Below are 27374 nucleotides of genomic sequence, written 5' to 3'. Positions count from 1 at the left end.
TTTGCTAAATGTATTTATTGTTTTTGTTTTTGTCCCCGAAATATAATTAAGCCAAAAACCCACACACGTACACACATGTATCTAAAAGTGCTTAGTATTCCTACAATCATTGAAGGACTGGTGAAAACGAGCTGTGTGTTGTCCATCCGTTTCCTATTGTCCACGTGTCTGTGACCATGTCCTAAGGACAGACAAATCACTTGTCATCACCACTCAACCAGGAGACGAGGGCCCTCTACCTGCGGAAGGTCCTTGATAGAAAATACCAGGGTGGTGTTCTGTTCAGCATGTCATAGTGATTGCCTGAGATCTGTCCCACCGTTCTCATTGCTTCCCTATGGTGAGTTACTGTCAGACGACGTGACTAGTCTAGTTTGAGGGTGTTTTGCCTGATGGCATTGGCTCAGGATGTGTGGTAGCGAAACAGAACAGGATTGGGTTATTGTTATTCAAACTGACAAACTGATGTTTAGTTTACAACAGATGCATAAGGGACTACCAACAAATATTTGGACGGTACACGATGTAGGCCTGTATTGGTTTGTTAATGTTTTAAAAAAAGACAACTTCATTGCACATCAATAGTTCTTAATGAATGTCATAACTGTCACTCACTCTGACTAGCATTTGTGGGAAGGGTCCTCTGGAGTTTTCAGGCACATTGATTGGTGGGATGACCCAGTCCCGCTTCTGTCGTCTCAGTCCATTGGCGGAGGAGCTTCTTTGATGTTTCCGTGGAAACTTGATAACCTTGGGATTAGATTCCCAGGCCCTTGCAATCATATCCTCCACTCCAATCTGAGAAGACAAGAAATCAATACACACATTGACTGACCTACAGTATTCAACAACATATTTTCAAACTGAATGATGAGACATGAGAAATCAATTGAACATTTTCTGAAAGTGTAAAATATGGAACATACAAGTGACATTCATAATTCATGGCACACCTTGACAGATGAGGGAAGAACAGGAGAAAATACAGATCCACAGTTTTTTCCCCCCAGATAACTCAAAACAATATTTTAATGAAGATTTACAATTCTGGCTTCTAAGATCCCTTATTGCACTTGGCAATTCACCTGAGAGGGTCCAGCCGGGTCAGAGCTTCCAGGCATTAGTGTCGCAGACAGGTTACCAATGGTCTCTGCACAATCCATGGAGGTTGACTGTCCTGATACATCAAAAACCCTCACAGTCTGACAAATCACAGTTGGATGTCTCTTCTGACAGAGAGACATGTATATCCATTCTGCCCTTCTAACAGACTCGCAGAACTGTACTACTGGCCCCTGTGATGCACTGTATGACATATCCCTGAAGGAAGCCTTAATCTAAATGAAAAGGGATTGGTCAAATATCTGTTCAATGAAATGGAGATCAGTCCCCAACAGGGATTCTGCACTGTTTGACATCATTGATGATTCACTGGTCTTACAAGCGAAGACAAGTTTACCAATGAATGAAAGGGAAAAAAATACAAATTACAAATAAATATATCTTTAAAAAATGACATCACATCTTACTTGCTTTTCTGTCTGGTCCTGTCATTTTATTGGCCTGTGTACTGCAGATGAACATTGGTGTACCACATTATAAATCATACTACCAGTCAGGACCTATGTGTTTGATCATAGTAGCTCCAGACATACAGTATGTGAAGATACCAGGTTATCTTTTAGTCAGTGTTGATATATCTCATGCCTGATATGTGAAGTGTATACCAGGCTATCTATCAGTCAGTGTTGATATTCCTCAAGCCTGATATGTGAAGTGTATACCTGGCTATCTATCAGTCAGTGTTGATATTCCTCATGCCTGATATGTGAAGTATATACCAGGCTATCTATCAGTCAGTGTTGATATTCCTCAAGCCTGATATGTGAAGTGTATACCAAGCTATCTATCAGTCAGTGTTGATATTCCTCATGCCTGAGACAGCACTGTATAATCCAATAATCCTGCTGTTTCTCCTGATCCCCACACACAGCAACATGTATGCTGCTATGACTTAAAGCCAAGCAGAAATCCTTTTGGTAAATCTGCTTGAAGAACCCGCATGCACACAAGCACAGCACATAAACACACACACACACACACACACATACACAGCCATCCCCAACACTGGCAGGCAGGTCAGCTTATCAACACGCATATGGTTATTCAGAGAGAGTGACAGATGCAAGCTAACCCTGAACAAACACACATATATTTCACACTTTTTGTTTTAAGTCTTCACAGCTTAGTGGATTTGACTACAGGGCTTGGACCAGGCCATCTGATGTCTGGGCTGGAAAAGGGAAGCGTGGGGGTGAAGAATGGGTGACCAGGCGATCACAACAATTTGAAAATATTCAGCTTTAAACTGGTCAGAGTTGTAAATCAAACATTAAAAACTTCACGTTTTACACTCATTTGGTTGGTTCACTACAAAACCATTGATTCAAAGTATACAAGCAAAATGTGAATTATGAGTACAATGGTTTAATAAGCAAAAAACAACATAACAATCATGGAAGATTCCCCTGGGAATGGAATATGCCACAGACCTTTAAATAAAATCACAGTGGTCAATACACTTGCACTACCCATTAAAATCCCATTTTCATAATTTCTATGCCAAGTTTTGATCTAGCTGGTCCCTGTCTCGTAAATGTTATCCTAGGTCCTCATTGATATTTCAGTATGTGTTGTAATGGTTCATGCCCAATTCAAACCTGCTTTTAAGGAGAGTGGAAATCATACATGTATTCAAAAAGGTCATGTTGGGCTCAAGAGTGGTTTTACGGTTTGAATCCCACTGGGGTCACATATAGACATGTTTGAACTCTAATATATGGTGGCTACTTTGAATTCTGAATGCTGATTGGTTGATTTTAAGTAATTCTATTAGACCATATACTACAGGTATGACATGACTAGCAATTTATTGGCCTAATTTATAAAACCAATAAGGAATCTCAGGGGTTGGGGTTATAGAACCAATACACCATGACATGGTGCTGTGTCATAACTAAAAACTGTTCTTAGATATATTGGCCATATACCACAACCTCTCATGCTTTATTGCTTCAGTATATCATACTTTATGTATGGACAACTTCCTTATTATGTAGTTCTTAAAATCTGTAGTAGACAAATCAGTTGAGAAGTTGGATTAATCTCAAAATAGCAGTTGGATTAAGCAGTCATAAAATGTCTTTTTCTTTTCATTCTTAAGAAAGGACTCAAAAGTAATGTCAGAATTTCATTATGAAAGGAAATGACTTTATGTGAAAATATGTGAATGTAATGAAAACTTATCACATATTTTCAGATAAAACACTGAATATAACCTTTTTGGTGAAGTGACTGTGTAGGATTTTGTGCTGTATGCAGTCTACAGAAAAAGTTTTCAAACAAATGGCTTGTGTTAGTGAAAATGTACCACATACTTGTAAAAATAACACCAACATAAAAAAGAAAAAAAGAAAAAACCTTGCATGAACTCCACTCATCCGCAACACTCTCAGGTACCAGCACAGGGGCAGTGGGCCGAGATGGGAGAGCGCCAGTCCTTTCATGGGTGGCTGGAGGAATTAGTTGATGTGTGTGTGTGTGTTTCTGTGTGTGCATGCATGCATGCATTTATGTGCTGGTTAGACAGAATAGAATAGAGTTAAAGTTTTGAAAGAAAAGAAAGACAAATGTAAACTAAAAGGAAATATAGAAGACAGGGAGGAGTAACAGGAAATATAGAAGACAGAGGGAGGAGTAACAGGAAATATAGAAGACAGAGGGAGGAGTAACAGGAAATATAGAAGACAGAGGGAGGAGTAACAGGAAATATAGAAGACAGAGGGAGGAGTAACAGGAAATATAGAAGACAGAGGGAGGAGTAACAGGAAATATAGAAGACAGAGGGAGGAGTAACAGGAAATATAGAAGACAGAGGGAGGAGTAACAGGAAATATAGAAGACAGAGGGAGGAGTAACAGGAAATATAGAAGACAGAGGGAGGAGTAACAGGAAATATAGAAGACAGAGGGAGGAGTAACAGGAAATTTAGAAGACAGAGGGAGGGGTAACAGGAAATATAGAAGACAGAGGGAGGGGTAACAGGAAATATAGAAGACAGAGGGAGGAGTAACAGGAAATATAGAAGACAGAGGGAGGAGTAACAGGAAATATAGAAGACAGAGGGAGGAGTAACAGGAAATATAGAAGACAGAGGGAGGAGTAACAGGAAATATAGAAGACAGAGGGAGGGGTAACAGGAAATATAGAAGACAGAGGGAGGGGTAACAGGAAATATAGAAGACAGAGGGAGGAGTAACAGGAAATATAGAAGAAAGAGGGAGGAGTAACAGGAAATATAGAAGACAGAGGGAGGAGTAACAGGAAATATAGAAGACAGAGGGAGGAGTAACAGGAAATATAGAAGACAGAGGGAGGAGTAACAGGAAATATAGAAGACAGGGAGGAGTAACAGGAGATTGAAGAATGCAGGGTGGAATAACAGGATATTAAAGATACAGGGGCAGAGTAACAGGAGTCACGAGACAGAATGGTGAAGTAAGAGATCGAAATCAGAAGGGCAGAGTAATAGGAGATGGAAAACAGATGGGTGGAGTAACAAGAGATAGAAAACAGCAGGAGCGGAGTAACCAGAGATAGAAAACGGGTGGAGTAACAAGAGATAGAAAACAGGGGCGGAGTAACAGGAGATAGAAGACAGAGGGGCGGAGTAGCATGAGATTGAAGACAGAGGGGAGGAGTAACAGGAGACAGAAGACAGGGGCAGAGTAACAAGAGATAGAAGCTGATATGAGGGTGAGTGAGGATGGTAGCCATGTCGTCCCCAGGCATCTCTGTTTCTACCCCATGTGTTCCCTCCTGATAAAGCCGCTATCAGCACCTTCAGCTGTGTTGAATAACCCTCCTGCTCTGCATCACTATCAGCATCACTTTGGCCTGCTGATGAATACGGGACATCAGGGCCGCTGATTACGTGGTCGATGCTTCCGATCGGCATGGCGTTGGCAAATTCCCACATTCCTCCAAACGCCGCGCCAAGCTGCCACAACGGAGCAGAGAGGTCCTCTTTCTTTATGCCAAGCCTGTGTATGGATGATATCGCTGCAGTGTTTCCACGTGACTCAGCCTGGCCAGTGACAGCCCTGCTAAGCTGGCACAAACATCACCATCATTACAAAGGGAAAAGGGGAAACTGGGATGGGTTCTTTGTGCTGTTAGAAAAGTACGATGGGCGTGTGTGTGTGTGTGTGTGTGTACTGTATATGTGTTTGTGTGTCTGTGTGTGCCTATGCATGCGTGTATATGTTTTTGCGTACTGTGTGTGTGTGTGTGTGAGTGAGCAAACAAGAATCAGTGAGTGTGAAATGAGTCCCAGAAACGCCCGGAGCACCCCAGGCCCAGTGCTTGCGGGCAGGCCAGCTGGCTTCTCTCTCCTCCCTACCAGGCTCTACGTCGCTGGGGCATCAGTCAGCCCTGCAGGCCTGGAGCTGACATCTGGAGGTTAACATTCTGAAGAGCAGGAGGCAACACTAAACAGGGACTTTCAATTACACAACATCAAGTGTGTGCTGTTTCCCATCTTCAGTTCACTGTTATCTCAAGACAAAGTGGGTACGTTAAATTCAATGCCTATATGTCTTGAGCTGTTCTGTTTTCCCATCATTCTCCCATGCTTATTCTCTTTGATGAGGGCTGATCACAGCAGTGGTCGGTGGTGAACAGGGGCTGAGAGGCAAAAGAAAACCTAGAGAATATATATTTCTAGCAGAATCAATGGACATAGCTCCTGTATCTGTGTGGAGAAGCATGATCTCAGACACTACTAAGCCCTTATATGTAACCAGGAGGCAGATAAACTATACAGATATCGTACAAAACACGCCACCACATAGACCAAGCACTGTGCACAGTTAATCCAGGAAGAGGGAAGAGTAAATCAAGCCAACAATGAATAAAACATAATGAGTTCAATGAGTCCCTGCACATGTCTGCTCTGAAACTCCATAAATGCAATAATGTGATAATGAAGATATCTTTTAATCACCTCATGGCTGCCGGCTGGTTTTGGCACTTGAAATGGTACTTTTGTAATGTCATGGTAATGTTTTGGTGTGTAGTGGTTCTAGTTAATCTGCTTCACAGTGCAGCTGGGCTATTGTGACCCTGGTTCTCACCCCAGTGGCATCATCTGACCACGCCTGGGAGTTCTGCAAAGGACCTGAACCTTTGACGGGCCGATGGATACGTTAGCCAATTAGAAAAGAGCAAAATGAACACCCCGGACTTTCTGTTCTCATGCGGTTCTTAACTAGAATACACTTTTATTGTTCTTGCTCTTCAGCGAGGTTCCACCAACATGTTGGAAGCCGTGATAAAGTAAGTGTTGTTATGTTACTTGTCTATCACAGGTCATTTGGGATGCTGAATTGTGTAAACATTGATGATTGCTATGACTTTGGCATGACAGATCAATAAACGTATTAAATACATCTGCAACTACTCCTTTCAATTAATAATCGACATTGGAAAGTATATTGTTGATCTATATGTTATATATATATATGTTATATAGCTACATTGATAGCTAGCAGCTTTGACAGGTTAACTGTTATGTTTCAGGAAGGTGGGCTTCCTATCTCTAAATACTCTGATGATACATTGGCCGAGAAAACAACCAGCAGTATTTGTGAAGACGGTCTCACGGAGGACTTATTCAAACTGTAAATGTCACTTTGAGTTAGGCCCTTGTGCTCTCTCCCACATACATAACGTCATGATGTGTTTGACCAGAATAATCAATGCCTGACCATGCCAGCCTAGTTGGTCTTTACTGAGACCTGCTAGCACATGATAACTACAGTGAATTCGCTTCCATAACATAGTGCACATAGTGACCCATCAAAAACTAGCTGAAGTATAGTCCTTCTAGGGACAGTTTCTCAGAGCCTTGCCAGGACCGTGTTGGCTACATGGGTTTCAGTAACCACACGACAGAAGGACAGATTTTAATCCCGACTCGACCCACCAAAACAGCTTTATTTCCGGGAGCTGAACCGTTGTCAGCAAGAAAAACTTTTTTTCATTCCTCCAGACAACGCTACCTCACTAGCCATCATATATTTAACTTCATTTCCCTGATTTCATTCGATTTGAGTTATTGCTTCTTGAACCGTGTTATAATCACAAACAGAACAGGGTTATGTTATAGGAAACACAGTTACAACACAGCTATGTCAGTTTGATCATGCATTAAAGTGTCCATCTTCCAACTAGTGAACAAATATCATGTGACACCTGCTTCCACGTTTTGATGGCTGTGCATCTATCTACCAGGTCTTGTTCTTATCCACGAAAACACCCAAATCATTCCACATCAGTGATTTGCATAATGGTTTATTCATTCATCATAATCTCAAATTGTTATATTCAATACATGCAATTATATCTACAAGGTGTGAAACTGACCCAACACGTAGTTATTGCTGCTTCTAGGGTAGAAAGCTGTTTCTACAGTGGCTTTATTGTTGGTAAATTGGTTGAAATTGGTGAGTGTTTCTTTAACATCTCTGATGTAAAATGAGGAGTGAGGAGTGAGGAGAGAAGGAAGGAGGACAGGACATTAACAGGGTCAGGGATGGGAGGACAGTACAGGACAGGGCTCATGGAGACCACATCAGCTCTCCCCTAAGCCCCTGCCGGACTGCCATACTGTTTATCATTTTGGGAGCAGGAGGGAACACATACTGTATCTACATAAATACACATATACTGTACACATAGAGTACATGCAAACACTCTCTCTCTCCCCTGCAGTAACAAATCCCCTAGGTTTTCCTTGAATTCTACTACATGTCTAGCACTGTGTCTAACTGATATCTAATGGGGGTTCTGGGTTTGGGTTAGAAAGGGTTACAGGAAGTGCAGCAGACCAGAAAGAGCAGAAGTCTGTGCCGTAGGGCTGAGCTGAAAACAGTTTTAGTTCTAAAGCAGCGTTGGAGAAATCCCTTAACATGAATTATATATTTCCATAATTTTGTTTTTCATGGCTACAGAAAAAAAAAATTCTACAGGGCATAACAGCAATTTTCCACTTTGGAATCACCTGCTGACCAACATCACACACTGCTGCCTATTTCTATCAGAAATGGAAGTGTCCGGAAAGCACCTTGCATATGTTGTAAGGGTTTCCAACAAAAATGTATCAATTTAAAACATGTAACTGGTTTTCACATTTTTCATTTGATTGCTTGAACATAAGGATTTCTTGGTCCATTATTGAATTTCTCTCCCGCTTCCACAATGTGTCAGCATAATTACATAGTGCTGCTACCACATCACCTGGCTCCAGCAGGCCTCCCTCTGACAGAGTGGAACATTAACTCAATCAATGTCAATTATTTCATGTTCTTCATTATTGTACTGCGAGGAGTGGGCAGAATATTAATCCCAGCTCTGCAAATGCTTAACACAACTCTTGGACATGTTCTATGATTAAAAACATGACCAGGAGGTAGCATTAAGCAATGTTTTAATTGTAAAGCAAAGAATAGGTTGTTCACTGAGCAATATTTGTTAATGATATAGAAAAGCGGAACCTGAAATAATGCAGTTTTATATAATACTTGAGGGTCATTGAAAACTGATTTTAGCTAAGAAGCAGTGAGGCTTTCAAGTGTGTCAGTGTGTCCTCATGCAAATGCACAGTGGAAGCACACTCTTATCAGTAAAGGGTTAAGTAAATTGCCATGCTGATGGAACCCTTTACAGGTCAAAGTGTCCCTTAACAAACACCACTAGAAAGGGGATTTGAGGAAAGTCTGTCTAAAGATTGTTACAGGAATAATTTTTGTAATGGCAAGGTTTAAATTTTTTGGGTGGCCACCTGTGAGATTGGCGCTCTGGCTCTCACATAGCCCCTTTGGCCCCCTGATAGCATCAACTGAACTACAGATCAATATGTTAAGTTTGTACTGAAAACAGCAACTTTATATCTTTGAATAGTTAAGCATGTGACATGTTCCATCACAAAGCGTCTTATGTCACCTAAAACATGGCAATTTTCTTGAAAACTATAGATGTTTTCATAACTGTTTGGCATTCTATGTAACTACTAATGTTCTTGAACAAATGAACCAGCTAGCTAGCATATTTGCTTGTCAAATTATTGAATGAGTAGCAACCAAGTTACAAATTATGCCAAGTAACCAACAAAAAAAATTATACAGTAGCACTTGTGTTTTAATGTGCAGAGCGCATTCAGGGCTGCTCTAGATACAAACGCACTTGAGGGTTTCTTTTCTCTAAACAGCCGATCAGGGATATTTTGGGTGTAATTACCTCTGCTGTGTATCTTACCACTTGACACACAAGTTATAAATTGTTATTAAATATATACTCTGCTCATTTCAAACTGTATATAAAGCTCAACAGGTTTGTAGCAAATGCAATGTCCTTTAGGCTGTCCAGAGATTCCTTGAATATCTAAACATTTTATCAAGCCACCATTAATTATACAATAACAGTATACCCTCCACACTATACACATTCCTACATGTAAAGGTGTCTGGAGGAACCATTAAGATTGACACATTGGTGGAACCTTAACAAGTCAAAAAGCCGGTTCCTCAGGGAACTCTACTTGAAAATAACTCAGAAGAACCTGTGTGTGAAAGTTCAAACCCGAAGATTTTTGAGACGGGAATGGTTAAATGTTTTACACTTTTAATGCTATGTAGTGGTGACAAGCTAATAGACAACTGGAAGTGTGACTTATTGCAGGTGCGATTATTTCTGGCCACCATTAGAGTGGTTCAACGGCCGGTCATGGCCTGTGCCATGTCGGTCGTTGCAGTTCAATGCTCTGTGTGTTTTGGTTCTAGTTTTCCTGTTTCTATGTTCAGTCTCGTTAGTAAATTGCTTTCACCTGTGTCTCGTTAACCCCTTGTTAATTCCCTATTTAAATTGCTCCTGTCCTAGTGTTTCTTGTCTTGTTGTTGCTGCATGTTTCATTGACACAGCCCTGGCCAAGTCCTTGGTTTCATCAATTTAGATTTTTGGAAAACCCTGTGCGCCGGTGTCCTGTAACCTACTAAAGTCATGACAAGTTCAGGCCGTAACAACAGATAAAAGGCTTTCACCAGTTTCTCCACCTCTCCAGAAATCTGTTTCTAAAAAGCTAAGGATAGAAATAAATTTTTGCACATGTTGATTCACACATCAACGCATGCTCTCTTCACACATCGACACATGCTCTCACCCTCTTCCAATTTTAAACCATCCAATTTAATTATTAGCCAATGTGTGTCTCATATCTCTGCACAGCTGTGCAATATAAATGACATGCTCAAAATATAATGAAAGGTTTTGTTGCAATGCAAATTTTGCACAAGCAGGATGAAATGTACACACTGCATTATATAAAACTCTCAGTGATTCATGAGATGGTATTGTATTTTGAGTTATTCTGACATTCTTAACAGAACAAATAAACATTTAAGGGATTACATTTATTCTAATGATATGATCAATAAAGATGAACCCCATGCATCAAGTCCAAGGCCCCTACGGGAATCCTTAGAATCACTGAACCAACCTCCTTTAACTAACCCGAAGAGCAAATATGAAACACAGACCAGCAATAGTTCCTTGAGGAACTCCAAGGGTTCCTTAATTATCTCTGGGTTCCTTTAGACATAAGTGTGTACAGACCATCTTCAGTCCAGATGTGTGCTGGTGTGACATCGCCTGAGGAAACCTTAATGTGTATGTGTGTTTATCTGCCGTGGAAATGACAGCGGTGTATACATGCTTACCTGATTCACAGGGACAGAAGGTGGGTGTCCGGCCAAGGCCAGCTTGACCGTGGTCTCCCAGATGTTAGGGTCATGACCCCCGCGGGCCGTCACCATGAACTGTACTGGTTCAGTCAAGTTGAGCACCTCCTGCTCTGCGTACACGGAGCCATCAGGACGAACAGCGAAGTGAGGATCACTGCTCTCGAAGCCCACCGCCTTGCTGTGTTGACAGTCCTCAAACCTTACTACATTGACCGAGAGAGAAAGAGATAAAGAGAAACATTAAGAAAAAGAATGACCCAGTGAGACAGGGACAGTGGTGGAGATGGTGAGAGGGATGGGGGTGCAGACTGAAGGATGCAGGGTTGAGGTGGAGGCAGTGGGATGTGGGGGTGGAGACAGAGGACTGGGCGTGGAGCTGGGTGGAGACAGAGGACTGGGCGTGGAGCTGGGGATGAAGGGGATGAAGACAGAGGGATGGAGGGGATGAAGGCAGAGGGATGGGGAATGAAGACAGAGGGATGAGGGGATGGAGGCAGAGGGATGGGGAATGAAGGCAGAGGGATGGGGAATGAAGGCAGAGGGATGGAGGGGATGAAGGCAGAGGGATGGAGGGGATGAAGGCAGAGGGATGGAGGGGATGAAGGCAGAGGGATGGAGGGGATGAAAGCAAAGGGATGGAGAGGATGAAGGCAGAGGGATGGGGGATGAAGACAGAGGAATGGGGGATGAAGACATTGGGATGGGGGTTTGAAGCCAGGAATGGGAGGAAGGCGGTAGTAACATTTAAGGGAATGAGGTGACTGTTTGTTGACTGTGGTTAAATACTGAAACAGTTTTTCCTCCCTAACAAACATATCTCTCCTCATCTTTTATTTAGAGGTGAAAACAACTCTACCAAAATAAAAAGAGATCCACGAAACAGTCATATTGCCTTGTGTTTTCAAGGAGAGACACGGCTACATGGAAAATATCCCACATTAGCGCAGCAGACTGTGAAGCTCTTTGTCTTTCTAAATCACGCATTCCCCTTCAACATGCTGCTGTGAAAGACAGAACCCAATCTTAAATGACATTTTGGGTCTTCTGAATGAACAGGAGAGAAGGGAACATTGTGGAAAATGTCCTAGTCACACACTGTACTTCCTCCCTCTCCAGAGACCCACATGTATGAGGAAGAAGAGAGCACATTGTGGGTGTTTGTGGTCTTTCCATCTCACATGAACTGTGGCTTTGAAGGAGATCCCACATGATCAGAGCTGACAGGCAGAGACGGAGAGAGAGAGGGAGAGAGAGAGGGAGAGAAGGAGAGAGAGAGGGAGAGAAGGAGAGAGAGGGAGAGAGAGAGAGACAGAAGGAGAGAGACAGAGTCTGGGCACTTAATATGGGGACTGCAATGACAGAGGACATCAAGTTGCCATCTAAACCACATGAAATCTGGTTTAGATGGCAACTGAGGGGAAAATCCAGCAATTATTATTGCTACTTTTATTTCCATTCTGAGTAATATTAAAAGCATTTGTACGTTCATTTGGTTGGAAATACTTTTAGGCAAAACACAGATGTTAACATCAAGCATCTTTACATCTCATCACTGTGTAGCTGCTGAGTCATGAGGACAAGGCATAAATGCCACCTAGTGGAGGGTTGAACGCATTCTACCATTACCTTCCCATCAGTCAGGGGATAAGTTAGAAGAAAAAGTTCTGTAGGCAGTGACTTGGGAGAGATGGAGAGCACTGAAAAATGTCAATTCTATGTCTATTTAGTATAAACATGTCTACCTATGTACTTATTTTCTGTCCTAGTAGGCAATCATTTGAACATTAATGTTTTAGGGATGTTTCTGCAAGCTGTGAATGCAGTGACAAAAAGGTTTGCTTGTTATTGCCTAGGTAGCTTGCTTCTTGAGATAACACCAATCTGTCTTATGAGATGGTCCCAGAACAGATCATAATATGTCCCTAATTGAGAAGGTGTCTACTCTTCAGGACTAGTTTGTCATCCATTGGTCAGTAAACCAACCTCCATGCCTTTAGTTCTGGGATATAAACCAAAGCGGGGTTTGGGGAAGCTTTCTCTTGCGTTTTCCTCACTTCTGCTTGCATCTTTGCTCTTGCAAACATCTTGATTTTCCAGAGAACTTGTATCTTAGATACTTGTACTGTAATTGTAATACTCTCTTTAGATACAGAATTTGCTCAAAATTTGCACACCCATAACAGAATGGCATAATCATAAAACAAAACATTGCAAAAGTCTGCATACCCTTAGTTCTTAATACTGTGTATTGCCCCCTTTAGCATCAATGACAGTGTGCAGTCTTTTGTAATAGTTGTCTATGAGGCCCCAAATTCTTGCAGGTGGTATTGCAGTCCATTCGTCTTGGCAAAAAGCCTCCAGGTCATGCAAAGTCTTTGGTCGTCTTGCATGAACCGCACGTTATATATATATATATTAAGGTCAGGAGACTGTGATGGCCACTCCAGAACTTTCACCTTTTTTTTGCTGTAACCATGGAGGGGCAACATGGCCTTGTGCTTAGGGTCATTGTCATGCTGGAAAGTCCAAGAGCGTCCAATGCCCAGCTTTGGTGCAGAAGAATGCAAATATTCTGCCAGTATTTTATGATAACATGCTGCATTCATCATGCCTTTAGAGCTCACACACCCCCAAAACATCAGCAAGCCAACACCATGCTTCACAGTGGGGATGGTATTCTGTTCACTATAGGCCTTGTTGACCCCTCTTCAAACATAGCGCTTATCATTGTGACCATAAAGCAACATTTTGGTCTCGTCACTCCAAATTACAGTGTGCCAGAAGCTGTGAGATGTGTCAATGTGTTGTCGGGCATATTGTGTGACATTGGCGCAGTAAAGGCTTCTTTCTAGCAACTCGACCATGCAGCTCATTTTTCAAGTATTGTCGTATTGTGCTCTTTGAAATCACCACACCGTCTTTCTGCAGAGCAGCCTGTATTTCTCCTGAGGTTACCTGTGGGTTTTTCTTTGTATCCCGAATAATTCACCTGGCAGTTTTGGCTGAAATCTTTCTTGGTCTACCTGACATTGGCTTGGTATCAAGAGATCCCAGAATTTTCCACTTCTTAATAAGTGATTGAACAGTACTGTCTGGCATTTTCAAGACTTTGGATAACTTTTTATATCCTTTTCCATCTTCATAAAGTTCCATTACCTTGTTACGCAGGTCTTTTGACAGTTCTTTTCTGCTCCCCATGGCTCAGTATCTAGCCTGCTCAGTGCATCCACATGAGAGTTAACAAACTCCTTGACTATTTATACACAGACACTAATTGCAACTTAAAAAGCCATAGGTGTTGTAAATTCATCTTTAATTGACATTTTCACCTGTGTGTGTCTGTAACAAGGCCAAACATTCAAGGGTATGTCAACTTTTGATCAGGGCCCTGTGGGTGATTTCTGTTATCATTATGACTTAATATGGAGCCAAACAACTATGTGATAATAAATGGCTTCATATGATCCCTATCCTTAAATAAACTTTTTTTTTGCATGATCAGTCATATTTTCAAAATCAATGCCAACATTTCACAATTTCTGCCAAGGTATGCAAACTTATGAGCACAACTGTATTCAATTAATTGTCTATTTGTCTAATTAATTGTCTATTTGTAAACAATCTAAAACGCGTCAAAATCCAGTTCCTTCAGTAAACCTCTCCTGTGAGAGATGAAGGGTATGTAAACCTCTCCTGTGAGAGATGAAGGGTATGTAAACCTCTCCTGTGAGAGATGGAGGATAAGTAAACTGTCTCCTGTGAGAGATGAAGGGTATGTAAACCTCTCCTGTGAGAGATGGAGGATAAGTAAACTGTCTCCTGTGAGAGATTAAGGTTATGTAAACCTCTCCTGTGAGATATGGAGGATAAGTAAACTGTCTCCTGTGAGAGATGAAGGGTATGTAAACAGTCTTCTGTGAGAGATGGAGGATAAGTAAACTGTCTCCTGTGAGAGATGGAAGATAGGTAAACTGTCTCCTGTGAGAGATGGAGAATAAGTAAACTTCTCCTGTGAGAGATGAAGGATAAGTAAACTGTCTCCTGTGAGAGATTAAGGGTATGTAAACAGTCTCCTGTGAGAGATGGAGGGTATGTAAACCGTCTCTCCCGTGAGAAATGGAGGGTATGTAAACCATCTCTCTAGTGAGAGTTGGGGTATGTAACCCTTTTCTCCTGTGGCAAATGTCCTCGTATCTCTGGTTGGCAGATGGTGTCATCACTGACACCTGAGGGAGGTTTCCAGAGCCCAGGCATGTTTAGGGGAGCCCGGAGGAAGTAAAAGCAACCCAAGAAGCTTGGTCTCACAGCAGCACTTATCATATTGTATGACCAATCTGTAGCACTTTGAGAATGGAAGTGTAGAAATGATGAAACACCCCCAAAAATTACACACACACAAACACACACACACCGACAAGGACACAAACAGCGTGCACATAGCCTCCAACCCCTTCTTCTGTTTAAAAAGGCTGTGCACTAATCTTATCTCTCATTCACACTCCTGCTGCTGATAACAAGACAAATTGATTTCATAAATCACCCGGGGAACAAATTGTCTGTTATGAGCTGGGGAGACGCCATTTTTCAAAATCCACTGAGAAGAATTCTGTACAACAAGCTTTTTATCAAGCCATCTATCAAATTTATCGTCCAGCTTCCTGTGAAAAGATACACCACACAACAGCCTAATAAAGCATGGGATCTTCTTAACAACTGTGGCACACATGGCACAAATTAGCCTTCTGTTTTGCCCAGAGAGTAATTGTATGTGTAATGGAGGAACAGTAAACATAATCTGGACAACGTGTGCATCAATCTTGCAGTAGCAGACAAACCCGATCACACTCTACTCATCGTACTGAAGCAGAGATCTGGGATGTGGAGAGAATCACATCAAACCAACCAACCAACGTCCAAGTGACAGCGGGGAGGTTGGCATGGGAACACATGCGTGGCCATTGTGGCAGACAAGGTTGTTTACCGACACATTCATTTAGCAGGGAAGCCACTGATACTACTGATTCTCAAGGTACCGCCCATTCTATGGGTACCGCCCATACTACTGGTACCACCGATTCTGCAGATGCCACCCATACTAAAGGACCACCCATTTGACTGTGATGGACATAATCCACAGTGTTCAGTGTTACAGATATGATGCTATGACGGACAAAGGGCTACTTTAGTAATACGTCAAGCTGTGGTAAGAATTGTGGTTGAAACCATGAGAAACGGTGAGCTAGACAGAACGACAGAGAGACTGTGAGAGAAAGAGGGGGAGATGTTCTTTAACAGAAGAGAGGGAGATGTTCTGTAACAGAAGACGGGGAGATGTTCTGTAACAGAAGAGGGGGAGATGTTCTGTAACAGAAGAGGGGGAGATGTTCTGTAACAGAAGAAGGGGAGATGTTCTGTAACAGAAGAGGGGGAGATGTTCTGTAACAGAAGAGGTGGAGATGTTCTGTAACAGAAGAGGGAGATATTTTCTGTAACAGACCACAGAGGGTAGCAGGAGGCAGATGCACCTATAGAACGTTCACCTTCAAAATGAACAAAGACAGGAAGTTGTTTGTTTTCTCGGCAGACGTCTCCAAAGGTCGGTGAACCTTGTGTCCTCCAGAGGCCAGCCCCTCCATTCTAGAAACCATGTGGTCCCCCAGGTTTAATCAATGCTGCCTCAGGCCCCACTTCATCACTGACGCTGTACATCTGGGCCAGGCTGAGGCAACAACACACCAGGGGGATGAACACACTGTGAGGGACACGCCCTTGCTACAAGGTATACATACAAGTTACTTAGATGAGACCTTGGTAGTCAAAAACAGCCTGCTCTGCTCTGTTACCAGGTCTATAGGGGCTCCTAGATTAGCCTGTGCTCTGATGTTGATCTCAGGGAGTGCCCAGCTGGCTGGTGTCAGTTTGTTCCTCTCCATCAGTAGGATATGTACAGTATAACAAGTAGGGGGGCAAAGGTAATCACCATGGTTACTGTCCCTCTAAGCTGGAGGGGGGGGGGGTGTATATTCACGAGTCACCTCACGCTTGACATTCTCCACCTGCTCTGACTACGTTGGCCAGCTCCATAGAGAAGGGACTTCAGGGATACTGAGCCAAGTTTTGCACACATATGGCAAGTCAGTTTTCATTTCACAAATGTAATTAGGACCAGAAGACAAACATGGAAACTCTGACCTTATTCTGACCTTTGGGCGGCACACATGAGGGTGGCATACATTTCTGTTTTAGGGGTTAGGTTTAGGGTTAGACTTACAATTGGGCTTAGTGCTAGGACTGCTGTTACTTTTAGGTTCCGGCATTATACACTAGGTTAAGTTAAGGCATCAACGCTAAGTTAAGGTTTAGAAGAATATCTTTTCATACTTTTTTTTTCACAGGCTTACTCCAGTCACCCGTATCCTCTAACCCTTTTTAACATATTCAGAACATGGTTACGTTTCTGTGTGTGTATGTATCTATGCATTGTCCAATGTCAGGGAGGACACCATGGACAGCACCGCTACCAGGCAGCAGTCTGGAGCTCATGGATCAGCACCATGGAGAGGGCCAATCGTCTCTCTCCTGGTTGTCGCATGAAAGTTCCAGAGACAGCTAGGCCATCCGTTTGCGTTGTGTTGTTAATAAAACGCCCTTGGGCTACACCTCTGGTCTGTGTCTTCCATCCTTGTCACCTCGTTACAATAGGTGTGTGTACATGAGTGTGTGTCTGTGTGTTTACGTGCGCGGTGCGTTCTGTTTGGCAGGCGGCTGAGTTCTGAGGTTTGCAGACTGCGGGGGCGGTGTCTTTATGCTCTGCTGCTCCTGGTTTGTGTGTTCCGGCACAGAACATTCTGTCCGACAGACAGAGCGGCCAGCGTGCCACCGAGGCTGGGCGGAGGGCGCAAGCAACCGTGACCCGTAAACCCCCCCCAACCCATTGATCTCCAGAGTGGTCTGTCGGCAGATACATTCAGCAGAGCGAGTCGCTCTAAGCCACACTCATGCACTCTACACATGACATACACCGCTCTATGGGGACACCAACACTGTCCTGTATGGGATGTTTCATGTAGGCAGAGGCCAAGGTCAACACTGGTCAGGCTGCCTTATCTTCTACACCCTCATCCACATGCATTCTCCCATCACCTCTCTCCATATTATGCACTCCTACATCTTTAACTTGACATTTTCTCTGTTCTTTCTCTCTCCTACATCTTTAAACCCACGTCATCTCTAGTCTTTCTCTGTCCTACCCCTTCAACCCTGTGCCTCCTCTGGTAAATTCTCACACCCAAACGCTAACCCACAGGTAGGACCCCTTCCATATTAAACCCAAAGAGAATCAACATCATGCTACCTGTTTCCTTTCATTTAAATTCACCAGGGGTACTTATTGTTTCTTTGCGATGTTAGATGTTTAACCAGGGTGCTTTCTTTTTTCTGGTGATGTTAAACCAGTGTGCATCCTGTTTCCTGTTACATACACGACAACAGCACAGCTGTGAATGAGCTGGACCATAGTCCCAGCTCCCAGTCCTAACCATGTCCTGGTATCTGACTGGTTTGAAGGATGGAGAAAAGCATTACAACCAACCCTGTGCTCCTTTCTTAAAGCCATGTTTATCTCACTGGTGGAACGGAGCTAAGTAAACATTGTGTCTGCCACCCTGCCGCTTTATTCAACCCAACAGGGCAATCAGTGCCTCCCCCTCAATTTGCAAATAACAGTGTTTCATGAGGGCCAGTGAAGGAAGGGAACAACGGAGCCTGGTGTGATAAATCAGACCCTGTGGGACCGCAGCAGCACGGCACCGTCGTTGTGTGCAGTAGAACTACAGGTCAACACCACAAAGGCTTAGAATGTTCTAGGGCTACAGTACTGTACGTGGACAGCGGCCCTTCAAGGATATTTGGCACCGTGTCGGATGGGAGATTCGGTAAAAGGCTTTTTAAAACCTTCGCCAACGGTGTACCCACCATCTACGGGATGTCTGGCTGCAGTGAACCGAGCCAGGCTGTCATTGCGTTGTCCTACACCGTCCATTTACATGCTGCTGTGTTGAAGCACTGCAGGTACCTGAGCAATGTGACTTTTCTCAAAGCGTTTAGTGTCACAGCAGGAAATAATTGAATTCCTCTGGCTCCCGTTTCGTCTGTTTTAACTAAAGCCCATGCTTCCCCCTCAGACAGGTCTGCCCGTGACGAGGGAACCAACTGTGACTTAAGCACTTTGGCAAGTGTGCGTGCGTGCGCATGCTTGTTTGTGCGTATGCGCTTGCCTGTGGTATTGTTATGAAAGACGTGTGACCGTGGGCACCAGTGTATGTGGTTGGAAAAGAGCCGTCCACCTGTGTTTGTGTGTGTCAGCGCCCATGTTTCACTTTAGCAGCGTTTGCTTGTTATCTGTGACCGGTGCACTTACAGATGGAACGAGAGCTTGTCACATTGTTAGTGTGCTGTCACACCCATATCCCCCCACCAGCACCACCCCCACCATCGCATAACAGGCCTTCTGTCAACAGAGCCTTAAACAAGAATGGAGTGTAGAGAACAGACAAAGTTTAAAAGATCTGACCAAGATCATATCCCATATTGTTCACAGCAAACCCATCTTGGACTGTTCAATGGAACGTCCTATCCATGTTGGTTGCCTTCCAGCTCTGTGCTCTACGAAGGCATCGTACTGAGCATCAGAAAAAAACCTTCTTGATGTGCTGGTAGACACGGGCCCTGTAATGAATCAGCGTGTCCCGGAGGAGCCGGTTCGGCACAATACTGGCCTATCTGGAGCTGTTTTTACTGGGGCCGTGGGGAGAGGGGTAAGGCTCCACAGATCTACAGCCTTCTCTCTTATCTCTTCATTAGAGCCTCTGATGGGGACGGCTGGAGGAGGCTCTGGGAGAAGTGAGGTAAGAGGAGATAAAAAACGAGTGCAGGAGCAAGGCACAGCGGATGCAATTAAAAGACTGGGTCACAGATCACAGGGCGAGGCGTCAGTGTGATTAATACACCTCCACTCGGCCCAGGGAGCTTTCTGTGAGAGAGAGAGAGAGAGAGATGTGGGTGTGTTGTTTGACATGAGCCATCCACAGCTAGGGGGCGTCGGTGTGTCTTCCAGGCTCAAACACACGATCCATCAGGTGCATTACTGACATGTTCAAGGTTACGGTAAGAACAGCGTTGAGGCACACCCAGTCCCGCAGTTAGAATAATGATACACCCCGCGAAGACCAACGGAAGTGCTGGAAGATCTGAACCTGACCCCCGTCCTGCTAAAAAGACACCCCGTTTATCTCCCTGTTCTGTGGGATTAATGGTCTTATTAAGGGTGAAGCAGTTGCTTAATTATTCAGTCAAGCAGACAGGATTCTAAGGAACATGTATGATCCAGTCTGCCGGGCTACTAATGAACATGATTGTAATATTAACCCACAACCACCTGATCCAACCGTGAATCACAGCAACTTAAAGCGCCACTCCCCTGAGACTCCTTCCCTTTTCTCCTTTCGTCTTCGGGTTAGATCGAGCATCACCACTGAGAAATCACACCAGATACAAACCTACCGCGCTGTTTCACAAACATGCCCTCCCCTAATTTCAGTCTGTGCCTAGTGAATTTGGCATCGTATTTCAACAGCCGTAGAAGCAGAAATGCATTAAGGGCAACAGCAGAACCCGAGAGCTGCCTGGGTTGGACTTGGAGTCAATGTAGAACGATATCTTAAGAGATGCTTTCCCCTCTGACACGGTGCGTACCGGACAAACATATCAACTGATATTTTATTCCTTTAATCTGGCTGGCACTCAGCAGACCTTGCCTCCGAGGCGTCCTCTTAAATTCAGCAGCACAGAGAAGGCCCTGCATTATCAAAGCAATATCTCCTTTAAGGAGATGAAGCACAGAACAGCCTCAAGGCTACACACTGCCAGTACAATATCATCATTTCACATAGCCTTCAGCTACATGCTACGACCAGAGCTGGGGCAATTTACAAAGAGCTACTGTGTAAACACCAGGAAGAGACTGGGGGGAGTGATTAGGGCGAACAGAGAGCCAAACTGACAGATGTACAGACGGGTAACCACAACGTTGACTGTTGTCTGTAGCGTAAACAACCACCAATGACACCATCCCTTTGAAAAGGTGGTAAACAAACACATTGTATTAAGAGGCGACATATACAGGTCCAGTACACATAATATATGAAGGTATTGGCCAATGACTTCAGCATATACTCTATACAGTGTTATTGCCCAGCCCTCCTCCAGAGGCTATTTATAGTCAGTCCTGATTACCTTAGCGGCAGGCCTGGCTTAATAAATACTTGAAGACTCGGTCTCTCCTCCCTCCCTCTGTGGTACTGGAACTTTCTTTAGAAGGTTATCAGCTTTTAATTGTCACTGCCACTCTCTTTCATTCTGCCCTGTATCCCTCTTTCTTCTACTCTACATCCATTTCAATGTGGTTGTTTCTTCTTACTTCCCTTTCCCTCACCTCCAAGAATCACAACAGCCATTTGGATGTCTGATAATTAGCATAAAGTGTTTGCAGACATCCCTGGTGATTGTTTAGCTGCTGTGTTCAGCATCTTTATTTGATTCTGTCAGATTTTCCTAATTAGCATTACAAATACAGAAACAGAAATATCTGTATTCCTTGAAGAATATATACAAATGAAAGACAAATAATGCAGAAAGGAAATAAATACATAACTAACTGATGCATCAGAAGACATTCTATAGCTGTGGTCCATGACTCAGTTTGGTATGTAGAAACAACCACATTACATTCCTATGCCCTATATTAAACATCCATAACACATACCCATACCCTATATTAAACATCCATAACACATACCCATACCCTGTATTAAACATCCATAACACATACCCATACCCTGTATTAAACATCCATAACACATACCCATACCCTGTATTAAACATCCATAACACATACCCCTACCCTGTATTAAACATCCATAACACATACCCATACCCTATATTAAACATCCATAACACATACCCCTACCCTGTATTAAACATCCATAACACATACCCATACCCTGTATTAAACATCCATAACACATACCCATACCCTATATTAAACATCCATAACAAATACCCAAACCCTGTATTACACATCCATAACACATACCCATACCCTGTATTAAATATCTATAACACATACTAATACCCTATATTAAACATCCATAACACATACCTATACCCTGTATTAAACATGCATAACACATACCTATACCCTGTATTAAACATCTAGAACACATACATATACCCTATATTCAACATCAACAACACATACCTGTACCCTGTATTAAATATCTATAACACATACTTATACCCTATATTAAACATCTATAACACATACCAATACCCTGTATTAAACATCTATAACAAATAAATATACCCTGTATTAAACATCTATAACACATAAATATACCCTGTGTTAAACATGCTTAACACATACCTATACCCTGTTTTAAACCTCCATAACAGATACCAATACCTTGTATTAAACATCCCTAACACATACCTATACACTTTATTTAACATCCATTGCGCATAGATATACCCTATATTAAACAAAAACAACATGTACCCAGTACTAAACATGATTGCTGTAAGTAGATTGTAACGACATGTTCGACTATGTTCAAAGCAACCAAAAACCCTCATTTTTTGGTTGAAAACGGACAGTGATAGTGGGAGGAATCTTGTCGGAGTTGAGTATGGGAAAGCCCATGTCTTGGTACTTATGTTGAGATGTAGAGTACCTGACCAGCATCTGATCAATAGTGACTGCCTGGGACAAGCCTAATCAGGCCAGGCAGCATTTTCTCTCCTGATCATGTCTCCTTAAACCAGTGATTAGACTTAAGACAGATCTCCATTATCCCTCTCTCTCATAGATTATGCTCTAATCCTCCACTGTGGTTCCCCAGGGTAAACCATAGACGTGGACCAACTGTGAGTCTAAACCCCTTTGGCTCTGGACCAGTGGAGGAGGAGAGACAGTCATTTGTATTCTGCCTTTAAGGAGATCAAGGCCATCAAATTGACTACTTGTGTTTAACATTATCTACAATTGTCCCCATTGAATTATTCTTTGTCTTGAGGATGTTACTGATGTTATTGCATCAAAAGCACTGATGTATCAATTTGCATTCTGTCACTCTGCCTCAGTGGAAGCGCATCGGATCTGTGGAAGAAAGTGACACTTGTGCAAATTATTGTCCTAGTATTGTTCTCTGCAATTCATACATCCTTTTTGTCATCTGGGGATTCCATCTAGATGCTCACAATAAAGGTCACTGCATTGATTTATCATATCAGTGTAAATGATGTCATTATTATCCTCATGATCTTGGTAAATGTGTTCACCAGCTGTGTCCTTAAGCCAGCACTTAGAGGTTTGGTTTATCCCCCAGGGAGACTAGTCAGGAGACAACCGCTTCAAATACTTACGTAGGCACCACAAATATACACAGTCAATTTGGACATTGTCGGAATATTGGAAGCGGGTTGCATACATAGCAATTATAAGGATAACTGCACTCCAGCAAGTGATTTGGGGCAGTTAAGCCTTGTGCTGAACTAAAAGCAGGAATCGATGCTGACTGATGTTCATCCGATGAAAACCTATTTTAAATTCAGAGCCAGCCTGGTATGCATTCAAGAGGACAAACACATGCAGTCATTTACACACAACCCAAGGAATTAACACATTCGTCTAAATGGAAAGATACTGTGTATGTAAACGTCCCGACCAGGCACAATTAAGGTAACTACATGCACTGCCGCTGTTGAAAAAGATGGCCAGTAGGTGGTTAATAGAGGATTATAAGACATGAAATGTTAGTAGATGTTTACTGGACAGTAAATATTAGTAGAAGTTAGCAGACGCTAAGTAGATTGTAAGTAGATGTAACCATGTTTGTACACGGTAAGTAAATGTTAGTAGAGGTTTTAGTAAATTTCACCACCCTCCATGGACCACTGAGCTAACAAAAAAGGATTTGAAACCTGGTCCCACCAAAACACAACTAACATTAACTCTGAGAGGCAGTGAGAGTCATGTTCAAGAAACCAATTTGAAATGATTCAAGCTTTGTGACATGGTGCATTATCCTGCTGGAAGTAGTCATCAGAGGATGGGTACATGGTGGTCATAAAGGGATGGACATGGTCAGAAACAATGCTCAGGTAGGCCGTGGCATTTAAACGATGCCCAATTGGCACTAAGGGGCCTAAAGTGTGCCAAGAAAACATCCCCCACACCATTACACCACCACCACCAGCCTGCACAGTGGAAACAAGGCATGATGGATCCATGTTCTCATTCTGTTTATGCCAAATTCTGACTCTACCATCTGAATGTCTCAGAATTCGAGACTCATCAGACCAGGCAACATTCTTCCAGTCTTCAACTGTCCAATTTTGGTGAACTCGTGCAAATTGTAGCCTCCAATTTGTAGTGGAGATGAGTGGTACCCGGTGGGGTCTTCTGCTGTTGTAGCCCATCCGCCTCAAGGTTGTGCGTGTTGTGGCTTCACAAATGCTTTGCTGCATACTTCGGTTGTAACGAGTGGGTATTTCAGTCAAAGTTGCTCTTCTATCAGCTTGAATCAGTCGGCCCATTCTCCTCTGACCTCTAGCATCAATAAGGCATTTTCGCCCACAGGACTGCCGCATACTGGATGTTTTTCCCTTTTCACAACATTCTTTGTAAACCCTAGAAATGGTTGTGCGGGAAAATCCCAGTAACTGAGCAGATTGTAAAATACTCAGACTGGCCCGTCTGGCACCAACAACCATGCCACGCTCAAAATTGCTTAAATCACCTTTCTTTCCCATTCTGACATTCAGTTTGGAGTTCAGGAGATTGTCTTGACCAGGACCACACCCCTAAATGCATAGAAGCAACTGCCATGTGATTGGTTGATTAGATAATTGCATTAATGGGAAATTGAACAGGTGTTCCTAATAATCCTTTAGGTGAGTGTACTTTGAAGTCAGAGAGAACAATAGAAAATCAGTTAATCAAGTGAGTAATACATTTGCACCTGGGGTTTTGCTTCTCTTCTTTGGAGTATTTGATCACTCCCTGATGAACCCTGAGACAATGCTGAGATCACAGAGATAATGAAAGGAGGATTTCAACAAGACTGTCTTCTAAATACTTTAGCAGTCTGAAGTCTAGTTCTAACCTGAAATAGAAGTTGAAATAAATGATTAAGGAAATCAATGCAATGCCCTGCTGCACGCTGTATATTCATTCAGGAATCAGGGGTCATCTCAGACCAAAAACCCTCATACTCTGTGATAAGACACTGACAGGCACAGCCCTTAAAGTATTTCTATGTAAAGTGGGGAGAACAAGTATTTGATACACTGCAGATTTTGCAGGTTTTCTTACTTACAAAGCATGTAGAGGTCTGTCATTTTTATCATAGGTACACTTCAACTGTGATAGATACACTTCAAAAATACAGAAAATCTCATTGTATGATTGAATTAATTAGCATTTTATTGCATGACATAAGTATTTGATCACCTACCAATGAGTAAGAATTCTGGCTCTCACAGACCTGTTAGTTTGTCTTTAAGAAGCCCTCCTGTTCTCCACTCATTACCTGTATTAACCGCACCTGTTTGAACTCGTTACCTGTATAAAAGACACCTGTCCACACACTCAATCAAACACACTCCAACCTCTCCACAATGCCAAGACCAGAGAACTGTGTAAGGACATCAGGGATAACATTTTAGACCTGCACAAAGCTGGGATGGGCTTCAGGATAATAGGCAAGCAGCTTGGTGAGAAGGCAACAACTGTTGGCGCAATTATTAGAAAATGGAAGAGGTTCAAGATGACGGTCAATCTCCCTCGGTCTGGGGCTCCATGCAAGATCTCACCTCGTGGGGCATCAATGATCATGAGGAAGGTGACGGATCAGCCCAGAACTACACGGCAGGGCCTGGTCAATGACTTCAAGAGACCTGGGACCACAGTCTCAAAGAAAACCATTAGTAACACACTACGCCGTCATGGATTAAAATCCTGCAGCACACGCAAGGTCCCCCTACTCAAGCCAGCGCATGTCCAGGCCCGTCTGAAGTTTGCCAATGACCATCTGGATGATCCAGAGGAGGAATGGGAGAAGGTCTGTTGAGACAAAAATATAACTTTTTGGTCTAAACTCCACTCGCCATGTTTGGAGGAAGAAGAAGGATGAGTACAACCCCAAGAACACCATCCCAACCGTGAAGCATGGAGGTGGAAACATCATTCTTTGGGGATGCTTTTCAGCAAAGGGTACAGGACAACTGCACTGTATTGAGGGGAGGATGGATGGGGACATGTATCGCGAGATCTTGGCTAACAACCTCCTTCCCTCAGTAAGTGCATTGATGATGGGTCGTGGCTGGGTCTTCCAGCATGACAACGACCCGAAACACACAGCCAGGGAAACTAAGGAGTGGCTCCGTAAAAAGCATCTCAAGGTCCTGGGGTGGCCTAGCCAGTCTCCAGACCTGAACCCAATAGAAAACCTTTGGAGGGAGCTGAAAGTCCGTATTGCCCAGTGACAGCCCCAAAACCTGAAGGATCTGGAGAAGGTCTGTATGGAGGAGTGGGCCAAAATCTCTGCTGCAGTGTGTGCAAACCTGGTCAAGAACTACAGGAAACGTATGATCTCTGTAATTGCAAACAAAGGTTTCTGTACCAAATATTAAGTTCTGCTTTTCTGATGTATCATATACTTATGTCATGCAATAAAATGCAAATTAATTACTTAAAAATGATACAATGTGATTTTCTAGATTTTTGTTTTAGATTCCATCACTCACAGTTGAAGAGTACCTATGATAAAAATGACAGACTTCTACATGTTTTGTAAGTGGGAAACCCCCACTGTATGTCTTTACTATGCATGTCATGGCCATGAGGGCAAACCAATTTCCTTGGGACATTAATAGAGTATAATCTCATACAATCATTTCTTACCCTCCGAATATGTTTCGCCTTCCCTCCCATGAGAGGCCACCCCACCTCCCAGGCTATTATCACAGCGATTGGATATATTCCTGTGGGCTAGCGTCAGAGCACGTGCCTCCTCGGTTTTCTGCAGTGTGCCGTATTGTCTTCTTCAAATGCCCAGGGACAATGGGAGGGTTGGTCAGTTATCTACTTCCTGGGAACGGGATGCCGGTCTCCCTGGGCTATGGCACCAACACCATTATTCTTATCGGCACTGGACAACTTACCGCAGTGTGGAAAACCCTTCAAAGGTCAAACGTGGGTCTTTGTGTGCACTGTTACTCCGCCTCTCTCGCCATTTATTTCTGTATCTCATTAACTGATAATACAACCCTCTACTTGACCTTGTGATAAACAAAAAATTGATTTTGGCTAGCAATGATTTGGTGATGTCAAAGGGATCAGATCAAGCATGGCATGGTTTGTTTGTTGTAATATGGCCAATCCTGACAAATGGCTTGGTG

General features: G+C 43.0%; 1 protein-coding gene across 2 annotated transcripts in view; it reads right to left on the bottom strand.

Annotated features, from left to right (window-relative positions):
- The window catches only part of cdh4 (cadherin 4, type 1, R-cadherin (retinal)), a 208541-nt gene that overhangs the window by 58512 nt on the left and 122655 nt on the right, over positions 1–27374 (bottom strand). For both annotated transcript variants that reach the window (XM_010881866.3, XM_010881867.3), the window contains exons 3-4: positions 10833–11059; positions 616–798 (exon numbers count right to left, since the gene is read on the bottom strand). In XM_010881866.3, coding sequence (XP_010880168.1) covers positions 616–798; positions 10833–11059 — 410 coding nt within the window. The remainder of the gene's footprint in view (positions 1–615; positions 799–10832; positions 11060–27374) is intronic.

Source organism: Esox lucius, chromosome 17 (assembly GCF_011004845.1).
Source record: "Esox lucius isolate fEsoLuc1 chromosome 17, fEsoLuc1.pri, whole genome shotgun sequence".
NCBI lineage: Eukaryota > Metazoa > Chordata > Actinopteri > Esociformes > Esocidae > Esox > Esox lucius.
The sequence above is the reverse complement of the archived record's forward strand: the minus strand, read 5'-3'. Positions and strand labels throughout refer to the sequence as shown.